Genomic DNA, 25,459 nt, shown 5'->3' on the forward strand with positions numbered 1-25,459 from the left:
ACATTCCTTGTTTCCCTGTCGAGACAGTGGCTTTCTTGGAAACACTTTATGTAGCAGGCTTCTGTAAATATACAAGCACCCTAACTGATGTATTGGTTCAATTACTCACACATCAAATATCTCTCTACAGGTGATGCTGATATCTGCTCACCCAGTAACATCAAGTGTGTTGACAAGGCGTTAGGTAAGGTCATCACAGACATCTTAAACACATAAATAGTAATGCTGATTGATTGATCAACTCAGTTAATACTTTTAAAGGGATAGTTCACCACAAAATTAAAATCCTGTCCTTATTTACTCAGCCTCATGTTGTTATACACCTGTATGATCTTCCATCTTCTTTAGGAGATATTTTGAAGATCTGCCATTGATGTAGATGAATTGTGTGAATGATTTATGATAAGTATTGATTATTCATCTAAAAATCATTATATTCAAATGTCAAATTACTGTGAAATTTAACTGAATTTAACTGACAGGTTACAGGATATTGGTTTTAGTTTAACATCTGCTGAACGTTTTACATACTGTAACAGGGACTCTTAAGATAGCTCCAAGTGCAAGCTTTATTAACACAAAAGCGTAGTCCAACAGGCAAGCTCAAGATCCAGCAAACAGGGTAATCCAAGGCAGTGGCAAAATAGTACTCCAAAAGAACAGGCAAGGGTCATAATCCAAGTGAGCAGTCCAAAGTAACAAATACACAAAACAATGAAACAGGACAATGGCGATAGCACATGAAAACACTTGGTAGAGTCCGCAACAGCAAAACAATACTTTGCAGTGTGAATGAGTGCCACTTACAGTAAATAGTCCTTCTAATTGGAAACAGCTGTAGGTGTAATCAGTTCCTGGCATGGGGTGTTATGGGAGATGTAGTCAGTGAAACAATGGTACAGTTTAAGGATGGAGTGCCCTCTAGACGATCTGATGGGCACTCCAGCTGGAGATCCTGACAATTACTCAGAACTATAGAACTATGCAGAATTACTACATAACTATGTTCCTGTGGCTCTGTGGTAGAGCATTGTGTTAGCAGCGCAAAAGGTCATGAGTTTGATTCCAAGGGAACACACATACTGTTAAAAAATGTATAGACTGAATGCACTGTACATCACTTTGGATAAAATCGTCTGCTAAATGCATAAATGGGAAAAATAATGATTAATGACAGATTTCTTTCCAGTTTTTCCATAAAACATAAATACTAAAATAAAAAATTAAAGTCTGTATGACCTCTTGTTTTCAAAAGTCAATTTAAAGGTAAGGACTTTTAAAATGTGTATACTTGACATAGTATCTGTACTTTTTACACCCCAGGTAAATAATGTCAGTAAATAATAGTGATTTTTTTTTTTTTTTTTTTTTTTTTTTTTTTTTTTTACAGTGATTATTCACAACTAGTAATTGGGGATTTAAAAACTCACTATTGTATACAAAACTACTGAACACTGAGAGCTTAATTATTGATGATAACTATAACACCATTTATTGCAGTTCTTGTCCTCAGCAAATATAATTCATCATTATTTCTTGTACATTTCTGCAGCTTTACTCCAGAAGAGCACAGGTGACTCATGCCCCTGCGAGACACCCTGTAATTTGACTCGGTATGGGAAAGAGCTCTCTATGGTTAAAATCCCCAGCAGGGGCTCCGCTCGCTACCTTTCTCGCAAATATCAGAAATCGGAGGAATACATCAGGTAAGTCTAATGCATAAATGGCCACACATGCACACAGTCTCATGGGGTAGTTTTCATTCTGCTGCTGAACATTTTAAATGTTATAGTTTATATCCTCAGACAGACCAGAGAGGAAACAGACCCAGCATTTGCTTCTGCAATGATACCTGCACATCATTTTTATTTATTTATTTACTTATTATTTATTTATTTTTTATTTTTTGCAAAACTTGCTTTTCTCACAAATTCTGTCAGCATTTTCTGATAACTATAGCAGGATTCCTATTGTCCAAACTGCAGGCTCGTTTCAGTAATATAATGGGATGAAAAATGTAATTTTTGGTCTTCCATTCATTGGCTCAATAATATAAAAAATAAACTATTTTAATATACTGCTCTATGATGACATTCGGTGGTTAATTATTATTTTTTAACCATTTTTGGTGCTAATCCTTTTCTTTCCAAAATACAAAAAAAGAATGCGCTTATTTCTACACTGTTTTCCTGCAGGGAATTAAAACATTTTTATTAAATTTTCATTGTGCAGAGACAACTTTCTCATCTTGGATATTTTCTTTGAGGCCCTTAATTATGAGACAATTGAACAGAAGAAAGCGTACGACATCGCTGGTCTGTTAGGTAGGTTTCCAATCCCCACACACTATAAACATCTGTAGAGCAACTGTTATGGTTATTAGGGGTGCAGCATGTCTGCCTTCTCTAAAAAGTATTAAAGGGATAGTTCACCCAGAAATGAAAACTGGGTCACTTTCTTCTGGACAACAAAAGAGATGTTTTTCACAATAATGTCTCAAATTTTACCTCAAATAATGAAAGACAATAGGGTCCAGTGTTGTTAACATTCAGGAAGAAAGTCGTACAGGTGTGGAATGTACAGGCTGCAGGTGTGGAATCGTACAGGTGTGGAATGTACTTTTGCACATCATTGTACTGACGCTAAAGCACTCTTTTTTTTTTGTTGTTGTTGAGCCACGTTGTTTTTTGAGGGAACAAGACGCTGCGTCCTCTAGCGGAAACTCGGGGATTGATGACAGCAGGACTGGTGTCTGAAGCATGGGTGAAACAACTCCAATTCTATTGGCCTACGTAGCCCGGCATAGCTTGGCAGAAATGGGGAACCCAGTTTCAGTTTCAGATGGGGGGGTGGGGGGTGGCTATAGCACAGTTTAGATAGGGGCTCCAGGGGAACACTATTTAAAAACCCTGGTAAGGGGAGTAGTCACTGAGCTAGAAAACAGCTATCCTCAGATAACTATCCTCCAACTTTTCATAAGTGAGGGTTGCCAAGACCACAGAGAGTGGGCTATCTACTTAAAATCCTGACAGGGGAGATAACACAGTCTAGGCAAGGGGCTCAAGGAGACCACTATATAAATACCCTAATAAGGGGAGTAGCCACGGAGCTGGAACACAGCTATCCTTGAATAGCACTTTCCTCAGGCAAAGCTGAAGATTGCCCCGAGCCCTAGGCATGGCAAGGGGACGCAGTGTCTCGTTCCCTCTCAGGGCCACATGTGCAACCCGGGATGTTCCCTTCAAGGGAACTCGCACTGCGCCCCCAAGAGGACAATTTGGGGAATGAAAAAACACTGTGCCACGCTGTGGTGCATGCCTGTCCACTTAAAACCTTAATACAGGGGAGACAGCATGAGAAATTAGGAAAACTGCCTGCTTGAAAAATACCCTGCAACCGGGGGAGGCAGCCTAGCATAATAGAAGTGGATCTAAGGGGGACCGCCTACTTGAAAACCCTAGAAAACAGGGAGGAAGCCCAGCCCTCCTACCTAAATATTAGGCAGGAAACTAAATAACTTGAGCTAGCTGGAAACATAACTGTCCTCAAACAGCTATGTTTCTAAAAGCAATGAACCATCTACTAGAGACCCTAATACAGGGGAGACAGCTTAAAGCACAACTATCCACAGACAGCTACACTCTGAGCATGGGCTGTCTGCTCAAAAGCCCTGAGATGGGGGAACAGTCTACTCAGCCCAAACTTAATATGCAGGATTCAGAGGGGCCGCCCACTTAAAAATACCCTGAGACCTGGGGAGGCAGCCCACTCCACTCCTAAACCTATCTGGCTTAACACAGGAAGGGACATTCCCCAAAATCAAGCTAGGAAAACAGCTGTCCTCAAACAACTATGTTCTAACAGCAATGGGCCATCCACTTGAAAAACCCTAAAAAGAGGGGAAAGCCATACTTGGAAGATACCCTGAAATCAGGGAAGGATAATGCTTCACACGTGCTTAACAAACAGATGGCTCCTGAAGACTACAAAACTTGTTCACCAGCCCTTCATACTCCCTCTTACAACCTGGGGTGCCAACCTCTAAATTCACCAACAACATTGGACAATATTAATCGAGTTCTTCAATATGTACTGCAGACACCAGTCCTGCTGGTGGCAGTACCCAAGTGTTTGCTGGAGGACACCGTGGGAGTTCCCTAGAAGGGGAACTGTATGCTGGGTTATCATTTTTTCATTACATGACATTTTGGGGCATAATTTTCATTATCAGATGTATTGGGAGTGAGAATGTGTTGGCATTTTTTTAATGGATGTCAATGGAGGACAGGCTTCAATATGCCAATTTCAGTACGCTGACTTATGAAAGAACACAGCTGATCATATTTTGAATTGATAATAAATATAATAATAAATATATCTAAATCTTAGCTGTGGTTTTGATAGTTTTTTATTTCTGATGTTGTTGTTTTGACTAATACAAGTTAAGATTGGTCAGTAACTTAAAAATTTAGTCAGCAAATTGACTGGTTTCAAATTTTATTTACACATCAATACTATAGAAAATAGACAATGAAAACAGAAGAAAGACTTAACTATTTTATGTTTTTTTGTTTATTGATGTTTGGTTTCCATTTCCAGGAGATATTGGTGGACAGATGGGGCTCTTCATTGGGGCCAGTATTCTTACTATACTGGAAATACTTGACTATATCTATGAGGTATCTTCACTTCATTGTGAAACGACAGCTCTATGACATTCACATAAACACACTATCATAATACACACACATATCTTGTCCTTTTAGTCTGCTTTTAATTTTTATCTCTGTAGGTGGTCAAATACAAAATCAAGAAACTACTGAAACCAAAAAAGAGTCAAAAACAACAAAACCAAAGGAACTTGATTCAAGAGCAGATCCAGAGAACAAAGAACCTGCGAGAACAGAACCTGCAAACTCAGCTGTCAGATGGAACAATAGCTACAGTCAGATTTGAAGAAGTCAAAGTCAAGGTGAGTCAGAGAAACAGAGAGATTTTTTGTGGCTTATAAACATTGCACCTTATAACTGATGACCCGCATCATGCGATTCGTTTGTCAACAGGCAGCTAATGAAGTGGCTCAACCGCACAGTGCACATCCAACTTCAATATTACCAAGTCATCACAATGCACAAGCCATTGTACAGCAGGCCTTTGCTTGTTAAGGGATGCCTTTTCTTCTCTGTATTTATTTTTCATATCACTAAACTTGAAATTGGGATTCTGAATGGACCCTGTACACTGAAATACAAATGTAATTTTTTTTTCTCCACTTATAAAAGCTACAGCCAAAGCCTAATCCAGGACCTCATGTGAAACCGTCTCAAACCAGTCACAGCATCACTGGTCTCATTGTTCAAGTTAATACCAGATGAAGAAATCACACAATGTGTTTCACATGTTCTTTTGTTGTTTTTTTTCCCATCTGGGTGGTCCTATTATGGACTTAAAGGAAGAAAGGACCAGAAAGGATCAGATTCGATCAGAATGTTGCATTTCACATAAATTACCTATTTAACAGGACAAATAAGAACTAAATGAAAGTTATAAGGAAAACAGAGAGATGAAGTAAACATACAGCTGTTGCTAAGTGCAGAAAAATTGGTTTCTATGTGATTCTTCATTTGGTAACGTACAGTGCTTGCATCATTTCACCTTTTCACATTTCTTAACATAATGAGACTTCTCAGTAGGAGAACAGCTAAAATATACCACTTGTTTCTCTGTGAGTAGGTGTTATGTTCTTTTTCAGTCTCCATTTTGCTGTAGTCCTTATAATGAAACAATCTGACTCTAGGTTTGAAACATGGAAAACATCACACTAGAGCACACACTGTTAATAAATAAAATAAAGTTAAGTAAAATAAATAAATAAATAAAATTAAAAACACTATTGACTTCTTTATATGAATATAAAAGGTGATATTTATTTTGTATTTAAATACAAGCACATTCAAATACAAATAGATACATTTAAAATTGTACTAACATTTTGCTGAATATCCATAATTTCCATCTGGTCATAAATCTAAAAAAAAAATAAAGATAAATAAATAAATCAGTCTGAAAATGAGTAGAACACAGTAAAACCGACTACTGCTGAAACAAAACTGTCAGAGTATAATCTTAAAATCACCATGAGTTCTTCTTCTTCTTCTTTTTAATTTCATGTCTTGAATAATGTATTGGAGACTGGTCTTAAGCCAGAGCTTTCTGATTGAATATGCTGAATTTCTACAATTAACCTTGTACATGAGGACAATATTTCAAGGAGAAAAAAAATCAGCTTTTACTGCCATCTAGTGGGCCTAACACTTAAACACAAACACCTATCATCCTTTATCAACACCACTTTGTATAAACTTTGCAACACCAAGTCAAAGTCTGCTGGCTCCATAATTACTGTGGAAGTATTTGGTGAATAACAGTTTTTTTTTTTTTTTTTTAACAATATCACATGTGTGGGCTAAAGACTGTAATGCAAGTTGTGAGCAAATTGGTTGTGATTGCATGTACCGTCAACCTACAGTGACACACTTTCAACAAACAGAATTGGAGCTTCTTAAGCTCTTCATCTGTAACTTTTCTGTTAGCAGTAGCACGTCGCACACAGTAAACATCTGCAGTGTGATGCCCTTTAACTCTATAACCTCATTACAACATGTCAGTTCCAAAGAGCCCAACACCTGGTTCTCTGCTCACAAACATCTTTTTTGAAAAGTAATATAAAATGAAAAAATAAACAAACCACCTAAACATAATTTTGTCATAATAAAACATTCTTAAATATTTGGTTTATGTGCAAAACAAAACAAAAATAATTTTGTCTTCATTTGTTTGTTGGTTGCATAGCTGAGAAGCATTTGACTATGAAGGAGCAGATTTAAAGGCACAGATTTTTAAATGGACAATATAGTTAGGTTGTCCCAGACAGCCACAGCTCACGGGAAAAGGAAGTCTGGGTGGAATACTGGAATGTTATTTCTAACATGGGTGGATTCAGAAAACTGGAATAATACAAAATGCATCGTGGAAATAGCTTTATACACTCACCCTTTCTGAACTGTCCAGTATTGTTGTAAACATACTTTATCCTCTCTTTCTCTCAGCTGCTTCCACAATAAAAATCAAAAGCTAATTTTTTCACTACAGTTATTGAAAAAAAAAAAAATTATTCACATTCTCTTTCCAAGCTCCATCACTAGCCCCAAGTATACTTTTGTTTTTTGTTTGTTTTTTATGCATACGCTAGTGTATTTATCGGCATTCATTTTTTCCTAAAACAGTTAAGCATAAATCCCATCCTGTGATTTCATTGGTTTACTCAGTCACGTATTCAAGAAGTTCAGACTTCATGGATTCAGTACAGAGTTTTTTAAAAAAAAGATACATTTTTAGAATCAGCTGTGGGGCGAGGTTTGTGCTGAACTGGTTTAAAAATAATTATGCTATGAATACAGTGTGTGTGACATAAATTTCTTCATAGAGTGCATTAGTGCCTGCTTACTTCTAGAAGGATTTTTTCTTTCTATACATTTTTCCCATATGGATTCAAAAAAATATGTTTTCAGTGTAGCGCTATAAGCCATGAACCAAACCAACCCACTACAGGGTGAATCGCAACATAACAAACTTTCATTTGAAGCAAAAAGTATTTGAAAATGAGATAAATTAAAGGTAAAACACATATATAGCAGCTTTGGTGATGGAATGAACTATGGAGCATCACAAATGACATCAATTAAAAATATATAACAAAACTCACTAAAAGTTGTTTAATTCAATAGAAACAATATATTTTAGGTTTATTGCAAAATATGCATTTATCTAAATTCTGCTGTTAAACATGATTATTTTAAAAAATAAGTTAACATTTGAACACATTTTTAAAGGTTTAAAAGTTATTGTTAAAAATGAATTTCCCCATTGAGAATTATTATTTTTTATTTACAGAACATTGCTGTTGGACTACCGTGCAAACTGTATGTACGCTGGCAGATATTTCTAACCACCTTAACTCTGCATGCTTAATAATGAAACAGTCTGACTCTAGGTTTGAAACATGCAAAACATCACACTAGAGCACACACTTTTTGCTGAAATCATCAATAAATAAATAAATAAATAATTTAAAAAACACAAATTACTTCTATATATGAATATAAAGAAGTAGGTGATATTTATTTTGTATTCAAATACAAGCACATTCAAATACAAGTAGTTACAGTTAAAATTTTAGTAACATTTTGCTGAATATCCATCATTTCCATCTGGTCATAAATCTAAAAAAAAAAATAAAAAAAAAGTGAAATTTGATAAGGACTAGAACACTGTTTGCTGTTGCACTACTGCACTACTGTGCAAACAGTATGTACACTGGCAGATATTTCTAACCACCTTAACTCTGCACACCTGCCTTGCACATGCACCTTGAATTGCCACAAGGTGGCAACATTGGCGCAACATTGGCCCCGGCCATTGGTTTCACAGTAGGGAAAAAAGCAGATAGAACAACAACAACAAACTACAACAAGACAGCAAAAGTAGATGCCCGCATTGATGAGCGCTTGTGTGAGGAGGTTAAAGGCCCAATATACGTTTTTGCTTCTAGAGGTTTTAAAACAATAACAAAGGCGAAACTTGATGACGCTATGATTTCTGATTGCTTAAAAAAATTAAATAAAATAAGGAATTGAATATTTCGGGGAAAACAACAAGGGGCCCGTTCTTCGTACCTTGCTTAATACATCTGAGATGATTTGAAAGATGCCAGATCTTCTAATCGTGATAACTGATCTTTGGCTAATTTGGTTCTTCAAACGAATTTGCGGATTTGATTAAAATAGCTGGATAAAGTTGTCTAAGATTACTATGTGTTCTCGTATTCCCCGTACGGGCAGATGTATTAAAGGGATAGTTCACCCAAAAATCAAAATTATGTCATTAATGACTCACCCTCATGTCGTTCCAAACCCGTGAGACCTCCGTTCATCTTCGGAACACAGTATAAGATATTTTAGATTTAGTCCGAGAGCTCTCTGTCCCTCCATTGAGAATGTATGTATGGTATACTGTCCACGTCCAAAAAGGTAATAAAAACATCTTCAAAGTAGTCCATGTGACATCAGAGGGTCCGTTAGAATTTTTTGAAGCATCGAAAATACATTTTGGTCCAAAAATATCAAAAACTACGACTTTATTCAGCATTGACTTCTCTCCCGGGTCTGTTATGAGCGCGTTCACAGCACATCCGGTTCGCGAACGAATCACTCGATGTAACCGGATCTTCTTGAACCAGTTCACCAAATCGAACTGAATCGTTTGAAACGGTTCGCGTCAACAATAAGCATTAATCCACAAATGACTTAAGATGTTAACTTTTTTAACATGGCTGACACTCCCTCTGAGTTCAAATAAATCAATATCCCGGAGTAATTCATTTACTCAAACAGTACACTGACTGAACCTAGCCAGATAACGAACGAAACATTGACTCGTTCTCGAGTCAAGAACCGGTTGCATCTGTTTTCGGATCACCGGTAGTGATGGGAAGTTCTGTTCTTCTCCGCGAACCGGTTCTTTTGGACAGTTTGATTCAATAAACCGGTTGCCGAAAACGGTTCACCACTTCTTTTGCGCTCGACGTAATGACTTCATTGGCGATGATTGCCCTTGATTCAAGCCTTCGGTTTACCCGCGCTCATAACATTAGCACAGAATCGGTTCAGAATCAATCACCAAAAGAACCAGTTCGGTTCAGACGCGCTGTGTGTCAGTCTGAATCACGCATGCGCAGTATCATCAGCTCCTCGGTTCTCGAATCGGACGCGTCCGACAGAAATGGTTCTTGACTTGAGAACGAGTCAATGTTTCGTTCGTTATCTGGCTCGGTTTCAGTCAGTGTACTGTTTGAGTAAATGAATTACTCCGGGATATTGGTTTATTTGAACTCAGAGGGAGTGTCAGCCATGTTAAAAAAGTTAACAGCTTAAGTCATTTGTGGATTAATGCTTATTGTTGACGCGAACCGTTTCAAACGATTCAGTTCGATTTGGTGAACTGGTTCAAGAAGATCCGGTTACATCGAGTGATTCGTTCGCGAACCGGATGTGCTGTGAACGCGCTGATAACAGACCCGGGGAGAGAAGTCAATGCTGAATAAAGTCGTAGTTTTTGATATTTTTGGACCAAAATGTATTTTCGATGCTTCAAAAAATTCTAACGGGACCCTCTGATGTCACATGGACTACTTTGAAGATGTTTTTATTACCTTTCTGGACGTGGACAGTATACCGTACATACATTCTCAATGGAGGGACAGAAAGCTCTCGGACTAAATCTAAAATATCTTATACTGTGTTCCGAAGATGAACGGAGGTCTCACGGGTTTGGAACGACATGAGGGTGAGTCATTAATGACATAATTTTGATTTTTGGGTGAACTATCCCTTTAAAAGCCCTTGCTACGTGTACTGCGTTTAGGCTAACTGAGACTTGTTATAGCACTTATATATCATTGCTCTTTTGTTGTTTTTGATTGCTTCCATTGTCCTCATTTGTAAGTCGCTTTGGATGAAAGCGTCTGCTAAATGACTAAATGTAAATGTAAATGTATCGATACTCGAAACCACGGTCAGCAATGCAGTGATTGGCTGGCGGCAAGACAGCAACGAAATGACATCGTTATGATGTCATCATATAATTAAAAAAGACCCCTGAAGAAAAACTTAACAAATTTCTGGACCTTTAGAAGGAAACAGCCAATTGAACAAAACTAAAAAAAAATTATAATAGATGGATAAAATGTGCACTGTTTTTATTTTATTTTTATTATCTTTTTGTTTTTTTACATGATTCCCAATTTTTATATTCATGATTCTAGTATGTGTACAGGCGTCACGATTCTATTTCAATGCTGTAACTAGCATGTAATTTTATCTTCGAAGCAGATTTGTTATGTGACAGCATTAATTAAGGGTCAAGATCAAGTTATCTGCATCTCCTGTGCTCCATCAAGCCACTCCCATAATAGCTGTCAGCACTCAAATACATGCACGACTCAGATTAACTGTACAGCATGTGTGTAAGACTCTAATACAATTATAAAGTTTTTATTTTATCACAAATAAATCTTTCAATCAGTAAAACTCGCTGTGTCTATAGTATTATACTGTAGTTTGCACAACATTATCATATTATTTTATCAAATTAATTTTTTAATTATTATGATTTTAAATTATTGTCCCCGGATTAGTAGGGTACTCTTGTAATAAAGTAGCAGTGGACTGGACAGATTTTAAATATCAATTCCACTTAAAAGGATGCAATTAAATCCTGTTTACATGAAATAAGCCTGCTCCCGAGCGGACCTGTTGCTATGACAGCAGTTCCAGGATGAGCTTCTAAAAACTAAATAATCCAAGATCATGCCAAATCTTCAACAATCAAATCCAATTAACTAAATTAGCGACGTACGAAGAATGGGCCCAAGGAGACTATACCATTTTAATAATTTACTGATAAACTAAAAAGTGAAGTTAATGATGCTAAATCGTCATCTTTGTGGTGGACGCGCAATATACATGTTTCATTATTAAAACTTTTCGCGTTGTATAGATATATTTCTTATGTCTGTGAAGCAACAGAGTTTCGGTTCATTTTTTACACGCTCAGGTTCACAGGGACCGAGATGGCAGAAATATTATCCTGTTTGGTTTCATTATTTTACAGTGCACAGTGTTTTGTTGTAATTTTGAGTGTAAACAAACAAATGTAGACCCTTAACAGATTTGAATGATGTAATTCTTATCTGAATGACCAAAAATTACGGAGTAGGCCTATTTCAAGTACAAGTGATTGCACCAGCGCCTCCATGTTAACTTTCATGCATAAGCGCACTGCTATTCAGCTTCCACACTCCGCAAAAACACTTGAAAATGCACATTGTAGCCTACATATAATATTGAGCAGCCTCCTCATTTTAAAATTCTCCAAAACCCCTTATAATCAGTAAAATTGTCTATACACTGTTTGATGAATGAATCTCTTCTACTTACATCATATCTGTACATCTGCACTTAATTGTTTATGATGGAGAGAATTTGTGAGAGAGTACGTAATGTGTGCATGACTGCAATAAAATTACGAGATAATTATTCTTTCACAAAAAAAATCACTCAATAAGTAAAACTGCTTGTGTCTATTATTATAGATACATTTAATTATCTCAAAATAAATGTTAAATTATTATCTTAAAATATTTTTTCCTGGTTTAATAAAGTACACTTGTAAGAAATTAGCAGTGGCTGGGACAGACTTTCAATATCATTTTCACTTAAAATGATACAATCTAATCCTGTTTACATGAAATAAGCCGCAACACTGCTAAAATGCATAAAAAGAATCATGGTGCAACATTAAGCAGATGTAAATTTAATTGCAGTCAACACTTTTCATTTCATTTTCATTTTAGTCGCAACAGCCGTAATGGATTTAGTCAACAGTCTCCTTTGTGTCTCTCCATATCACCGTATGCTCTTCTGTATCATCTGCGCCACAAGGATGTGCTGTTCCCTTTCGATACTTCACTCATACTGCGTATGGGGAAAAGCTCCTTTTTTCCTCGATACTGAAGCCTTTTTTCAATAACGCAGTGCAACTGCACTGCCATTGGTTTAATCTGTAATTTTTTTTAAACCAATGACAGCGCTGCGTAGCTGCCCGAGCCTGTGGCGATGCAGCGCACCAAAGCCCGCCAAAATGGGCGGGGCGAACGGCTATATAAGCAGGCAAATCGCCAGAGGAAATCAGATCTTACTCCTTCAGCGACGACTTCACTTCGCTGGATCTTTACTGAACGCCTTCGCCTGGAACGAGCTCCCGCCGTCGAAGAGGCACTGCAGCGGACCAGCTGAGATCGCCGATCGCCTGCAGCGCCGGCGCTCTTGCGGACAGCCGCTCTCTAGCGCTGTTCCTGAGCCACCCGCTTCCCGCTTCCGGCCGCTTCTCAGCGGATCTCCTGCCGCCATCCGGCGATTCTAATCAGCGAGTGCATCTTTTGCCTGGGAAAACCCCACGCCATGGCGGCGCTCACTGAGCCCCAGATACAGATCTCTTGTAAAGACCTTGTCTCAGACGACCACCGGGACAAGACCACAGGAAACAGATGATTCTTCTGCACAATCTGACTTTGCTGCAGCCTGGAATTGAACTGCTGGTTTCGTCTGGTCAGAGGAGAACTGGCCCCCCAACTGAGCCTGGTTTCTCCCTAGGTTTTTTTCTCCATTCTGTCACTGATGGAGTTTTGGTTCCTTGCCGCTGTCACCTCTGGCTTAGCTTAGTTGGGGACAATTCATTTACAGCGATATCGTTCACTTGATTGCAAATTATTGCACAGATACTATTTAAACTGAACTGAGCTGCATGATGACATCACTGAATTCAATGATGAACTGCTTTTACAGTAGCTGTCATTTTGCATTATTGACACTGTTTTCCTAATTATTGTTGTTCAGTTGCAAAATCTTTTTTGTTTAAAGCGCTATATAAATAAAGATGACTTGACTTGACTGAGACTTCATGCTGCTTTTGTGAAAGCATGAGTCTCGCCTCTCTGCGCTCGCGGTCCCCAAGAAAGATGGCGGTCTCAGACCCATCTTAGACCTCAGGCTCCTGAACCTCTCCCTCATGAGACGGAAGTTCAGGATGTTGACATTGAAACAGATCCTCACGCAGATTTTTCTCCCGAGGACTGGTTCTTCTCACTGGACCTGAAAGATGCTTACTTTCACATCCAGATAGCCCCCATCACAGACGATTCTTGAAATGCGCATTCGAGGGCGTGGCTTAACAATATACACCCCTTCCCTTTGGGGTGTCTCTAGCTCCCCGCACTTTTACAAAGTGCATGAACGAGGCTCTTTCCCCTCTGAGACAGATGGGAATCCGAGTTCTGAAATATCTCGACGACTGGCTCATTCTAGCCCAGTCGCGAACCGAGCTAGACCATCATAGATCTATGCTCCTGAGCCACTTTGAGTGCCTAGGACTCAGGGTCAATTTTGCCAAGAGCTCACTGCTCCCCAGCCAACGTATCACGTTCCTAGGAGCAGTCTTCAACTCAGTCCATATGAGGGCTGTCATGTAACCAGAGCACGCTCTGGTAATTCAGCTGCTCGCGGCTTCCGCCAGGAACAAAGCCTGTTGTCCTCTGAAGTTCTTTCAGAGGATGCTAGGGCTGATGGCTTCTGCCTCCCCAGTTTTACAGCTCGGCCTCCTACGAATGCGGCCCCTGCAATACTGGCTGAAACTCCGGGTCCCACCTCATGCTTGGTGGCACGCCCGCTTTCGCATCAGGGTCCAGAAGGACGTTGCTCTCAACAGATGCATCCAACCTGGGTTGGGAGGCGCTTTGTGCGAGGGCAGACCAGCCTTCGGCTCGTGGTCACACAAGGAGAGCCATCTCCATATCAACTGCCTCAAGATGTTGGCAGTAGAGCGAGCCCTTCAATCCTTTCAGGCGATCCTGAAGGGGCGCCACGTCCTAGTCCAGTTGGCCAGCATGACAGTGGTGTCCTACATAAATCACCAAGGCGGCCTTTTGTCCAGCCGCCTCTGCGCACTGGCAAAGCGCCTCTTGGAATGGGCATTACCCAGGCTGCGATCGCTCAAGGAGACGCATATACCTGGCAGGACAAATCTGGGAGCAGACATGCTATCTCGGAGCAATGTCCCCTCGGACGAGTGGATGCTCCATCCCCAGACAGTTCTCAAAATCTGGGAGATTTTTGGGAAGGCAGAGGTCGACCTCTTCGCCCTTAGAAAGCAACTCTCATTGCCCAACCTATTTTTCGAAGGACACAGATGCGCTGGCCCACAACTGGCCCAGCTCCTCCTTTACGATTTTCCCCCAATCGCTCTGATCCCTCAGGTCATCAGACGAGTCAAGGAAGACAAGCACAGAGTCCTCCTGGTGGTCCTCGGAGCTATTCAGGCTTTCCACAAAAGCCCCATGGCCGATCCCCCTGAGGCGGGACCTCCTCTCTCAGGCGAACAGGACAATCTGGCATCCACAGCCAGAATTCTGCACCTATGGTCCCTCGATGGGAGCCTTTAAGCCTCCCCAGGGACGTGCTACACACCATTGCTCAGGCGAGAGCCCCGTGTACAAGACGACTCTACGCCCAGAAATAGTCAGTCTTCATTGACTGGTGCTCAGCACGAAACGAAGACCCTGTTGAGTGTGACGTATCTCCGATACTGTCATTTATCCAGGAGCGTCTAGACAAGGGTCTCACCCCTTCCACGCTCAAGGTGTACATAGCAGCCATCGCAGCATTTCATGCTCCTATCGCTGGCCAATCAGTGGGTTGAAACAGCCTCATTGTGCGTTTCCTGAGAGGTTCTAGGTGGTTGAACCCCCCGCGTCCTCTCACTGTTCCCACTTGGGACCTTCACATGGTCCTCGGAGCACTCAAAGGACCTCCCTTTGAGCCGCTGCAGTCAGCTGACCTTCGGCCCTTAATGCTCAAAACCGCTCTGCTACTTGCTCTAGCATCGGTCAAGCGTGTTGGCGATCTGCAGGCCCTCTCGGTGAGCCCTGCATGCCTTGAGTTTGGGCCCAATGACTCGAAGGTCATTTTAAAACCCAGGCATGGCTACATCCCTAAAGTGCTCTCGACCCCGTTCAGAGCACAGGTCATTTCCCTCTCGGCACTGCCCCCTTTGTCAGGAGAGCGAGAGCTGGAATTACTCTGCCCAGTGAGGGCTTTGAGGATATACATTGAGCGGTCACAGCCGTTCCGGCAATCTGAGCAGCTTATTGTCTGCTTTGGTGGCCACACTAAGGGGTCATCTGTCTCAAAGCAGCGCCTTTCGCGTTGGAAAGTCGACGCTATTGCTCTGTGTTACTCCTCTATGGGCCTTGAGTACCCCATAGGAGTAAGAGCCCACTCCACTAGAGGGATGGCCTCTTCTTGGGCCTGGTCTAGTGGTGTCTCTATCAAGCACATCTGTGAGGCGGCCGGCTGGTCCTCGCCGTCCACTTTTGTCAGATTATATAACCTGGACATCCCGACCCTTGCATGCTCGGGTCCTTTCGGTATGACAACGACGGCCTCTATCAGACTCCGTCATCATGCCACCTCCAGGGAGCTAGCTCCCTCTTAGCAGCATAGAGTAAAGGGTTCGACGGCTCTGGCCCTCTCACTTGTCCCCTGGACCCCAAGGTGCCCAAGATAAGTCTTGTCGTTCCCTACCGTGGCACGGCACGGTTGAATTCGTTCCCCATACTCAGTATGAGTGAAGCATCCAAAACCAACTAACTCTCCAACGACCATAACCTCGGTTCCCTGAGATACGGAACGAGTACTGCGTTATATGCCGTGCCACGAGGCTGCTGCGGCTTCAGTGTCGTCGCTTCAGTCGTATGACCTGATTTCCTCTGGCGATTTGCCTGCTTATATAGCCATTTGCCCCGCCCATTTTGGCGGGCTTTAGCGCGCTGCATCGCCACAGGCTCGCACAGCTACGCAGCGCTGTCATTGGTTTAAAAAAGTTTACAGATTAAACCAATGGCAGTGCAGTTGCACTGCATTATTGAAAAAAGGCTTCGAGGAAAAAAGGAGCTTTTCCCCATACGAAGTACTCATTCCGTATCTCAGGGAACCGAGGTTACGTTCGTAACCGAGTACGTTTCCATGTGTATTTAGCTTTGATTTGAAAGAAAACAGTGCATCCTTGTGGCGCGGATGACACAGAAGAGCATACGCAGCATACAGTGATATGGAGAGACACAGAGGAGACTGTTGACAAAGGAATTGTTGAATAAAGTCGTTATTTGTGGTTTCTTTGCCTACAAAAAGTGTTCCCGTTGCTTCATACTGTATAACCCAGATTGCAAGTCTGAAGGCACGTCTGATTCTGACGATGACTTTCATACCTTTTATGGACCTTGACACTGTTATTTACTTGGCAGTCTATGGGACAGTCACAGGCCTCCCGGTTTTCATCCAAAATATCTTAAATTGTGTTCCGAAGATGAACGAAGCATTTACGGGTTTGGAACGACATGGGGGTAAGTGATTAATAACAAAATTTTCATTTTGGGGTGGAGTATCCCTTTAAAGGGTATGGAATTTGGCTGTACGCATCTGTCAAATCTGAAGTATATTTTGGGCTTAACTCCACCAGTCTGTAAGGTATTTACAAATGAGGAATAGCCTACAACATTAAAAGCAATTCATCCTAACGAGGCAGCAACATGAAACGTGTTGCAATATAAAATTGTAAAATTATTCAGAAACGTACAGTGAAATCATTTTTTTGTAGTGCATTAACAGTTGTGAGTCAAGTGCTCACGGAAATGATGTCTCTAGTAGGGCTGTCAAAAAAATTTGACTTCTGAAAATAAAAATCCACATTTTTATCGAATTTTAGGTCTGCATCAGCTTTCAGACAGCCTATCAGTGGCGCATGAAATGCGACGACGATGTAAGTGTCATTGCATTTTAATGCTTTTATTAGACTACCCAGTTGAACCCACTAGATGCGGAAAACGAGAGCATCAGTGTGGAGAAGATGTTGTTAACGTCAAAACGGAAACCAAGCCGTTCACACAGAATGCATGTTTATCACATTTTCTAGAGGGACATCTATCAGCGTTGCACTTGCGTCTCGCACAAGAGAGCGGCAAATTTAGAAAGCCATGTAAAATTAATGTAAGTTCAACTTTTAAAAAACATGTCTCAAAACTTTATGGCGGTTTTCCCCCATCACACTGTATCTTATGTTTTTAAATGAAGAAAGTAGCCTACTCTTTGTGATTGGTTTTCGGTCCTTTGTTTTAAACTATAAATACATGCATGGTGCTGTTTTTTTTTTTTATAATCGTTTAAGCAACTTTATTAATTATATTTAATTTATAGTTTATATACGTTATTTTAAACAATATGCACTTTTTTTTTAAAGATAGTTGTGTTATTTTATTATGCTTTGAAGAAACGTGCATAATATTTTGCGCGATGCGCCCTCTTGTGGCCTCAGGAGAAAAGCCAAAAGCCTTTTCCCCCAACTGAAATTATGCCTTTTAAATTAGGGCTGTCATTTTGACAGCCCTAGTCTCTAGACATTTCTTATTAAATGTCCCAAAATGTTTCTTTTAGAACATTTCTCTTTGGTTTCAGTAAGATAATAAAACAGCTTTTACATTTTTTTAAAAAAATCCAGGCTCTCCAGCAGCTCCTCATTCTCCTGCAAATCCCCAGACATCCGTGTGCGCGAGGACATGTAGTCGTAGAAGAAACATGTAGTTGTAGAAACATGCCTCCTCAAAGGTATAGCGGTCAAAGTGACCCGCTTCCCTGACAAGGTCTGGTGAGACAGTAGGAATCTGGTCTGGATAAGCCACACTGGGGTCAAATTCTTGGAAATGGATGGGAAAGAAAGCCTGCCAGCCCCTGATGGCATTCATACGACAACGATTCAAGAACTCTGAGTTGAGTACAGTGTCAGCTGTGACCAGGAGGAAGAGTGTTTCACCGGGTGCTTCCTAGATACAGTATCCAGGATCGGCAGGACACCTGGACTTTCTGTCTTTATGCTGATCCAAGACACCTTCACACTGGGATATCTGTGCTCGATGGAAGTGATCTTTGCCTTGACCTCTGCAAAGATGTCATTTGTACTCACTTTTTGGGCCTTGGCAGGTTCGTAGGTGAACAGGAACAAGTTGGAGGAACAGTGATCTAAGAAGCGCAGAGCTACATCGGAGTCATAACTGGTGAGGGGCAGGAAGATGTGGACTCGTGTAGCTTCTGTGACATAAGGCATGGGGATAACCTCTACCTGGCTGAGGGGTCGCACAAGGTAAACACGGCGTGAGATAGATTTCTGGTGACCAGACTCAGTCGTGGCCTGGAACTGCAGGTCCAAGGTGTATTCCATCCCTCGTGTATGGTCCATGCGCCTGTAACCATTCACCAGCTGTGGAGAACTTAGCTGTACAAAACAACAACTTTGATGACGTTAGTCACATCATCACGATCAGCACCACTGAGCAGGCATTTAGGGGCACCGTCCACACAGGAGAAAAAGTTATCTTCAGTAAAGTAGTCCCAACGCAGTACCTCAGAGCGGCTCTTGGGTTCAAAGGGAGGTGTGATGCCGATGGGCCACAAAACAAAACACTTTTGTTTCCATCCACTGCCAATTCACTGTCATTCTTTATCTCAGATTCATGAAAAGCTGACAAAAGCCATAAAAACAATACACTGTATCTTTTGGGGGTAAAAGCTTGTCACTCAGACAGTACACCTTTATACCTGGGTTAAATAATCTTAAAAGTTGCTTATTAGTTCCTTAAGAGTACATATCAGTATATTAAAGTGTTAGATAGTACCCTTTAGATAAGTGGTTTTCAACCAGGAGGCCTCAGCAAACTTTCAATGGGGATTCAAGATGACATTAAAAAAAAAAAGTTTAATTGTATATATTTCTTCTTCTTCTTCATTTACTTATTTATTTTTTATTTTCTTTAGAGAACACCATGGTTTTAGAAAACCTGAATATATTAAGGAGGACTAATTTTAAAAATTATGATTTGTAGACCTCGAAAAGTCATGTAACTGATTAAAATCGTAAAATGTTATCATGAATGTACATTTGTCTACAGAAGAGGATTAGGGCCAAGCAATAATAAAAAAAGAAAACCATCTCAAGATTAAAGTCATTATAATATGAGATTAAATTTGTTAAATTTCAAGAAAAATGTTTAAATAAAATGTTGAGAATTGTTACATTTTGAGTATAAAGTCATTGTTTTGAGAAAAAATTTAAAATTTTGAGAAAAAAAGTTGAAATAACATGTTGAGAATAAACTCATTAAATTACGAGAAAAAAGTTGTTTTGAGAAAAAACTCGTTAAATTTTATATATATATATATATACATATATGTATAGTTGTTGTAAAGAAGTTGTGAATCTAACCTGCAGCTGTTCAGTCTCTTCATAGGTCTTTTGAATTTCTGTTACTGTGAAATGTTTGTGTAGACGAATAAATTCTGCACTGGTCACAGGATGATCAGTGAGAACATTCTGGAATCCACCTTTTACCATTCTGGGAAGGTCCATGTTGTTTTCCATTGTAAGATACATAAATATATTTATACGTTTTGTGTTTTTAACATGCCTCGACAATTGGCACTATAACAAGAACGTGATCATAGTTTCATAGACAGGACCCATAGGTTAATTCTGGTCATCTGTAGTCAGCAGACTTTGCAGAATTTGCAGTAATGCTGTTTAATGTCTTGTTGTAACCATGCTAATTAACTGCACAAATCGCAGCAGATCTGCAGCTGGCCTGCCGAGAGCAGGAAGTCATTTACTTTGTGGCTCAGCAGCAGAAGAAGTAAATCATTCCATTAACCTATTCCTAGTTTCTGGACGCTCAGTTGTTTTATGCTGGATCCAACCAGCATGTTCAAGTCTGTGTGAATTACTGATGCTTTATTTTCAGGTCACTGCTTTTTACGTAAATATCCAAAATGTCCAAATTTAAACAAGTAGACTGTCCTAAACCCAGTCTAATGATATGTTGCCTCTGCATGAGACTGATAGCTCATCTAATGAGAGCCAGTGATTTTGGTTTCTCTGTGGACTGCAGAAGAAATCATTATTTTCACTTGCAGTAATAATAATAATGATAATAATTAATATTTATTTATTTATTTATTCATTCATTCATTTCTTTATTTATTGCTTTTTATGATAATACACTTATTTACAATAATAAACATTTAGCTTTATCTGCTTCCAATGCATAATTTGAAACCAGTTTAGTGTACACTGTGCTGATTCCCAACACAGCACTAATACACTTGGTAGCACATCCTGATAGATATCATTATTGTTTGTCATGATTGGATCCATCCATGACTTTTCTGAACTCTGAACTTGTGAAAGTTGACCAGTGAAAGCTGTTGAGCTTTGTATTTAACTGATTTGTTTCCAAAAACTGAAAACCACTAATTGATTTCTAGTTTAAAGCAGTTAGTCTACAAATAAGAAATATTTATATTTTTTTATGAAATCATGTGATTTCATTATTTTAATAAGTCTGAATCTACAATGATTTTGCATTAACTTACAATTTAAAGTTTTCTTGAAATAAAAATGTATATTTATAGAAATAGCTAATCAAAAAAAAAAAAAGTTAAAACAGAAAAAGCTTTTTATCTTTTATGACTGCATTTGCAGTAGAACTAAAACACTGTCCTATTTTTGTGTCCCTGTAACATGAATCTTCTGTCAATGGGCTACAGATGTATTTTGTGAGACATGTGATTCAGACTCAGGGTATCTACAAAGTTTGGGGCCGGTAAGATTTTATTTTTATGTTTCTGAAAGATGCTTATGCTCACCAAGCCTGTATATATTTGATCTAAAATAGAATAAAACAGTAGTATTTTAAATATCATTCCGATGTAAAATGACTGTTGTAAATAAATAAATAAATACATTAATTAATTATAATAAAATATTTTAAAATATAATTTATTCCTGTAACAGCAAAGCTACAGAACATTTTCAGAAGCCACTACTCCAATCTTTAGTGTCACATGATCCTTCAGAAATCGTTACATGCTGATTTAGTGATTAAGAAAAATGTCTTATTATTATGAATGTTGAAAACAGCTGTGGTGCAAACTCCTTTTTTTCAGCATTTTTTGACAAAAAGAAAATTAAAACAACAACAAAAAAAGTAAACTATAGCAGCATTTATTTAGCAGCATTTATTAAGACATTTCTATGACTGTCACTTTTGATCAATTTTATGCATCCTTGCTGAATAAATGTATATATTTTTTTTTTTTTTTTTTACATTTTTCACTTTTAACTTTTCAACAGTCATGCATATTTTTGCAGTTTAAGTCATGCAAAAAACCTGAATCCAATCAGATCAGGCTAAGAGTGCAACAGTGTTCTTTTACCTCTATGCCAAAGCACTTAAATAAGCCAGCAGCCATCACCCATGTCCAGTCCCATTTAACACATCATAAACTCACAAACTAGCTGGTTTCCCTTAGTTGGCAATGTATATGCTGGTCACAGATGACTACATTTTTCACCTAGGGTCTAGTTTTGACAGGAAACCACATTACCCAAGGGTCCATGCTTTATTGAGAGGGTGTGCTGTTATATATTGAGGGACCCAATGCAACATGGAGGCCAAATAATCAATAGTTCACAGTATTTTTCAAATTCTGAGGCAGGTACATTTATACACTCAAACAAGCTGTGTGAAAATGTTCTGCGTATGTTCAAAACATGTATTGCACATAATCCGCACCAGAGTCAGTATAAAATATGTGCTTGGTAAAATGGCGTAAGTGTGATGAAAAGTTCACTTTATCAACACAGGCCTGTTTTTAGCGTTTGCCAGTATGATCTGTACAAAGTTCAGGCTCTGAGCCCCCAATACCCCTCCTACCTTCCTTCAGCTTATTTCGGCACACAGCTCTCTTAGCCACATTTGCCCTAGTATAGATACTATTTTAGCTTGTGCCTTATTGGAATCTCATGGTATGAGAAATGTAACTGCCTTAGTGATTACTGATTAGAAGAAAGCAGCAGACACATAACTAATCCTGGATTGAGATTTAGTGATTTAGATTTAGATTTTGTAATTACTTTAAAAATGATCAACAAGAATTAAAGGAACAGTTCACCCAAAAATATTATGTGTCAAAAATTATTTTCCAAAACTGCCTGTCCTATGCTGTAGTCTATACCAGTGTCTCAGACTGCTAATGTAATATGCTTGGGATTTAATTTCAATATAGTTAAAGGAAAAGTTCATAAGAAAATAGATGAGGGTGAGTCAATGATGACAGAATTTTAAATTCTAAATGCACATAAAAATATTGCATAGATGTCATAAACCAAATTTGAGTCCCAGTTTATTATTGCCTCTTACCTCATATTCATCCACACAGCTGATGCCAGCATAATCAATGATACAGCGACCGAGCCACTCATCAGGTCTGATGCTTACGATGTCAGTCCTGCAGTGCTCCAAGAAAGGCTGGAGCTTCAAAAGTAGTGCACAGGATAGTAGAAATCCTGGTCCACTGTGACAGTACCTCCCCTTGGTTTCACCTCCTATGAACTCTCTGGGCTGGCCCATGTAAAGCTGAAGGTCCATTCTCAGGTGGCTTACTATGGTCTTCAGCCTTTCGGGCTGGGTGTAGGATTCATCCTGGACAAAGCAGAACCAATCATAATTGACAATGTGACTAGAAGATACTGGACAGACAGTTGTTGGTTGAGGGTCCGGTTGATTGCCACAGCTAACGTGTTCATGGTGGTTTTGGAGGTTAACACTGAGACAAAGAGACGTTCATGAATTCCAAGCTCTGTGCTGGCATACTTGACTCTAAAGAAAGGAAAATTGAGGATATATAAAAACAAGAATAATAAATAATAACATGAAGAGTAAAGAAATATAAATCACAGCACAGTTACATTAGGAAGTCACAAGGACAGCTGGGTTTAATGTGCCAGTTGGTCAAATAAACCAACACAACCATATATAACATAGCACACACAGAAGTCCAAAATAGCAGTTGTGTCATTATTTACCCATGTCATTTAAAAGTTGTCTGCTGTCATTTTTTCCATGAAACACAAAATAATTCTCATGAAGCTCTTTCTATATGACAATTCAGAGTGATGGGACAAACCAAAATCTGAAACCATATGATAGTAGATTTGTGTAAAGAAAGGTTTGGCCAAAATTTAAAAGAACATTATCTCCCATTCTCAAATCTCATTCTCCTTTCCACACGTTTGAATAAGCATGTTGTGTTCAGTTATGACGTGAAGATATTTTGGCGTCCATGACCCTGAATGTGAATGCAAACAAGAATTCAGAACTTCAGCATAGAGAAAGATTATTAGTCAACAATGTGATTATTTAATTTTCTTTGTTCCTACATAAAGCTATTGTGTGACTTTATTGTAAGCTTGAAATCCATGAAGCTTGAACAGCTTTATTCACTTTGCACAAATTTTGGTGTTTCACACAAACAACAGGGTTGGTGTTGAAACATTAATTTTAAAAATGTGTTTAGATTATGTGTTACGAACTATAGTTTTTGATCATGTGTATTTTATATTTAAAACATTTTTGTCAAATTGCCAAAAATGTTGAAAGGCAGTTTGGGTATTTATTCCACACAGAAAGATTGTACTTCTATTGGTGTCTAGCATTTTCTTTTAAACTATATGTTCAAACTAAGCGTAATGCTTAATATTGGCTGGAAAATCCATAAAAATAAAAAAGTTACTGTTTAGTAACTCACAAAGACTCTGGAAACGTTATTAGCCACCACTTCAAATACAATGAATCAGCAGTTAGTATTATCATTATCATTTTTATATTTTTACACTATTTACCCTATATTACCCCATGATGAATGTTTTGTTTATGCATGTCTTTAAGGACGCTGCTGGCTCTCAGTGTGGTTCAGATTAGTAAACCGCAGATCCAGGACTGACACTACACTTTAGTTGACCAAAATTACATAATTTGATCACATCAGCTTCCAGAGGCCAAGGGGCAAAGTCAGAGCCATTTACTCTTTTAGCAAGTGTCCTACTAAAGTTATTCCTCTTTTGCGCATGAAAGACAAACCAGGTAACTTTAGTTTAGCAGCATACATCTGGCAGAAAAGCTCCACAGACACAAAGGAAATAAATCTGCTTTAGATGCTCATTATTATTATTAAAACGACGTTGACTCATTAGTTTCTTTTTCTTTTCTTTTTTTCTTTTTTTTGTGCAAACTACGCACAACCTTTTATGAATGCTTTGAATACGCCCAAGAGACTTTAGTCAGGATGCGCTCTTTATAGAATCATTGGTGGAGCTCTAGTTCATTCTATACCTGAAAACTTTCTTTGGAGGACCTTCCTGGGCAGGCTTGTTATAAGGTACTATTCTGGGCTCAAAATCCTCTCGGACATTTCCGCTGTCAGTTGTGCCAGTGGATATCGAAATAGGTTTACGGGCCCCTTCCGAGCTACCGGGATGCCCTGTGAGCATCTCATCGGTGGCTCCTATCCAGTCAAAGTCGCAGGACTCATCCACCCAGGTGACGCTCAGGAGACTCAGAGTGAATCCCAGAGAGATGCCCACAACAGTCGGCCCGGTCGGCCTAATTAGAGACACTAGCATTGCAATTCTCATGTTTTTAGTCGGTGGCAGTAAAATGTGAACTGTCCTCCACAGCACAATGAAGAGATGCTTTTAGCAGAGCAAGGCTGCGCAATCGCGTCAGTCTCTCTTCGCACCTATGAAGGCAGACATGACTGTCTCTTTAGCCTTCTGACGTGTCATCACTCCAGACTCCGCCCTTTACTAACCAGATGACAGTCAATGCAAATTCTAAGTGCTGATT

General features: G+C 39.3%; 1 protein-coding gene and 1 pseudogene across 1 annotated transcript in view; one reads left to right on the forward strand and one right to left on the reverse strand.

Annotated features, from left to right (window-relative positions):
* LOC109088154 (acid-sensing ion channel 4-B-like) overlaps positions 1–7,759 on the forward strand; it is a 34,051-nt gene extending 26,292 nt beyond the window's left edge. Inside the window, 6 exon segments of the mRNA XM_042757954.1 lie at positions 131–184; positions 1,553–1,706; positions 2,233–2,324; positions 4,600–4,679; positions 4,793–4,972; positions 5,064–7,759. Coding sequence (XP_042613888.1) covers positions 131–184; positions 1,553–1,706; positions 2,233–2,324; positions 4,600–4,679; positions 4,793–4,972; positions 5,064–5,165 — 662 coding nt within the window. The 3' untranslated portion in view covers positions 5,166–7,759.
* Positions 7,760–18,019: 10,260 nt separating this feature from the next.
* On the reverse strand, positions 18,020–25,248 carry LOC109055510 (annotated as a pseudogene).
* Between the last annotated feature and the right edge of the window lie 211 nt (positions 25,249–25,459).

Source organism: Cyprinus carpio, chromosome A6 (genome assembly GCF_018340385.1).
Source record: "Cyprinus carpio isolate SPL01 chromosome A6, ASM1834038v1, whole genome shotgun sequence".
Taxonomy (NCBI): Eukaryota; Metazoa; Chordata; class Actinopteri; order Cypriniformes; family Cyprinidae; genus Cyprinus; species Cyprinus carpio.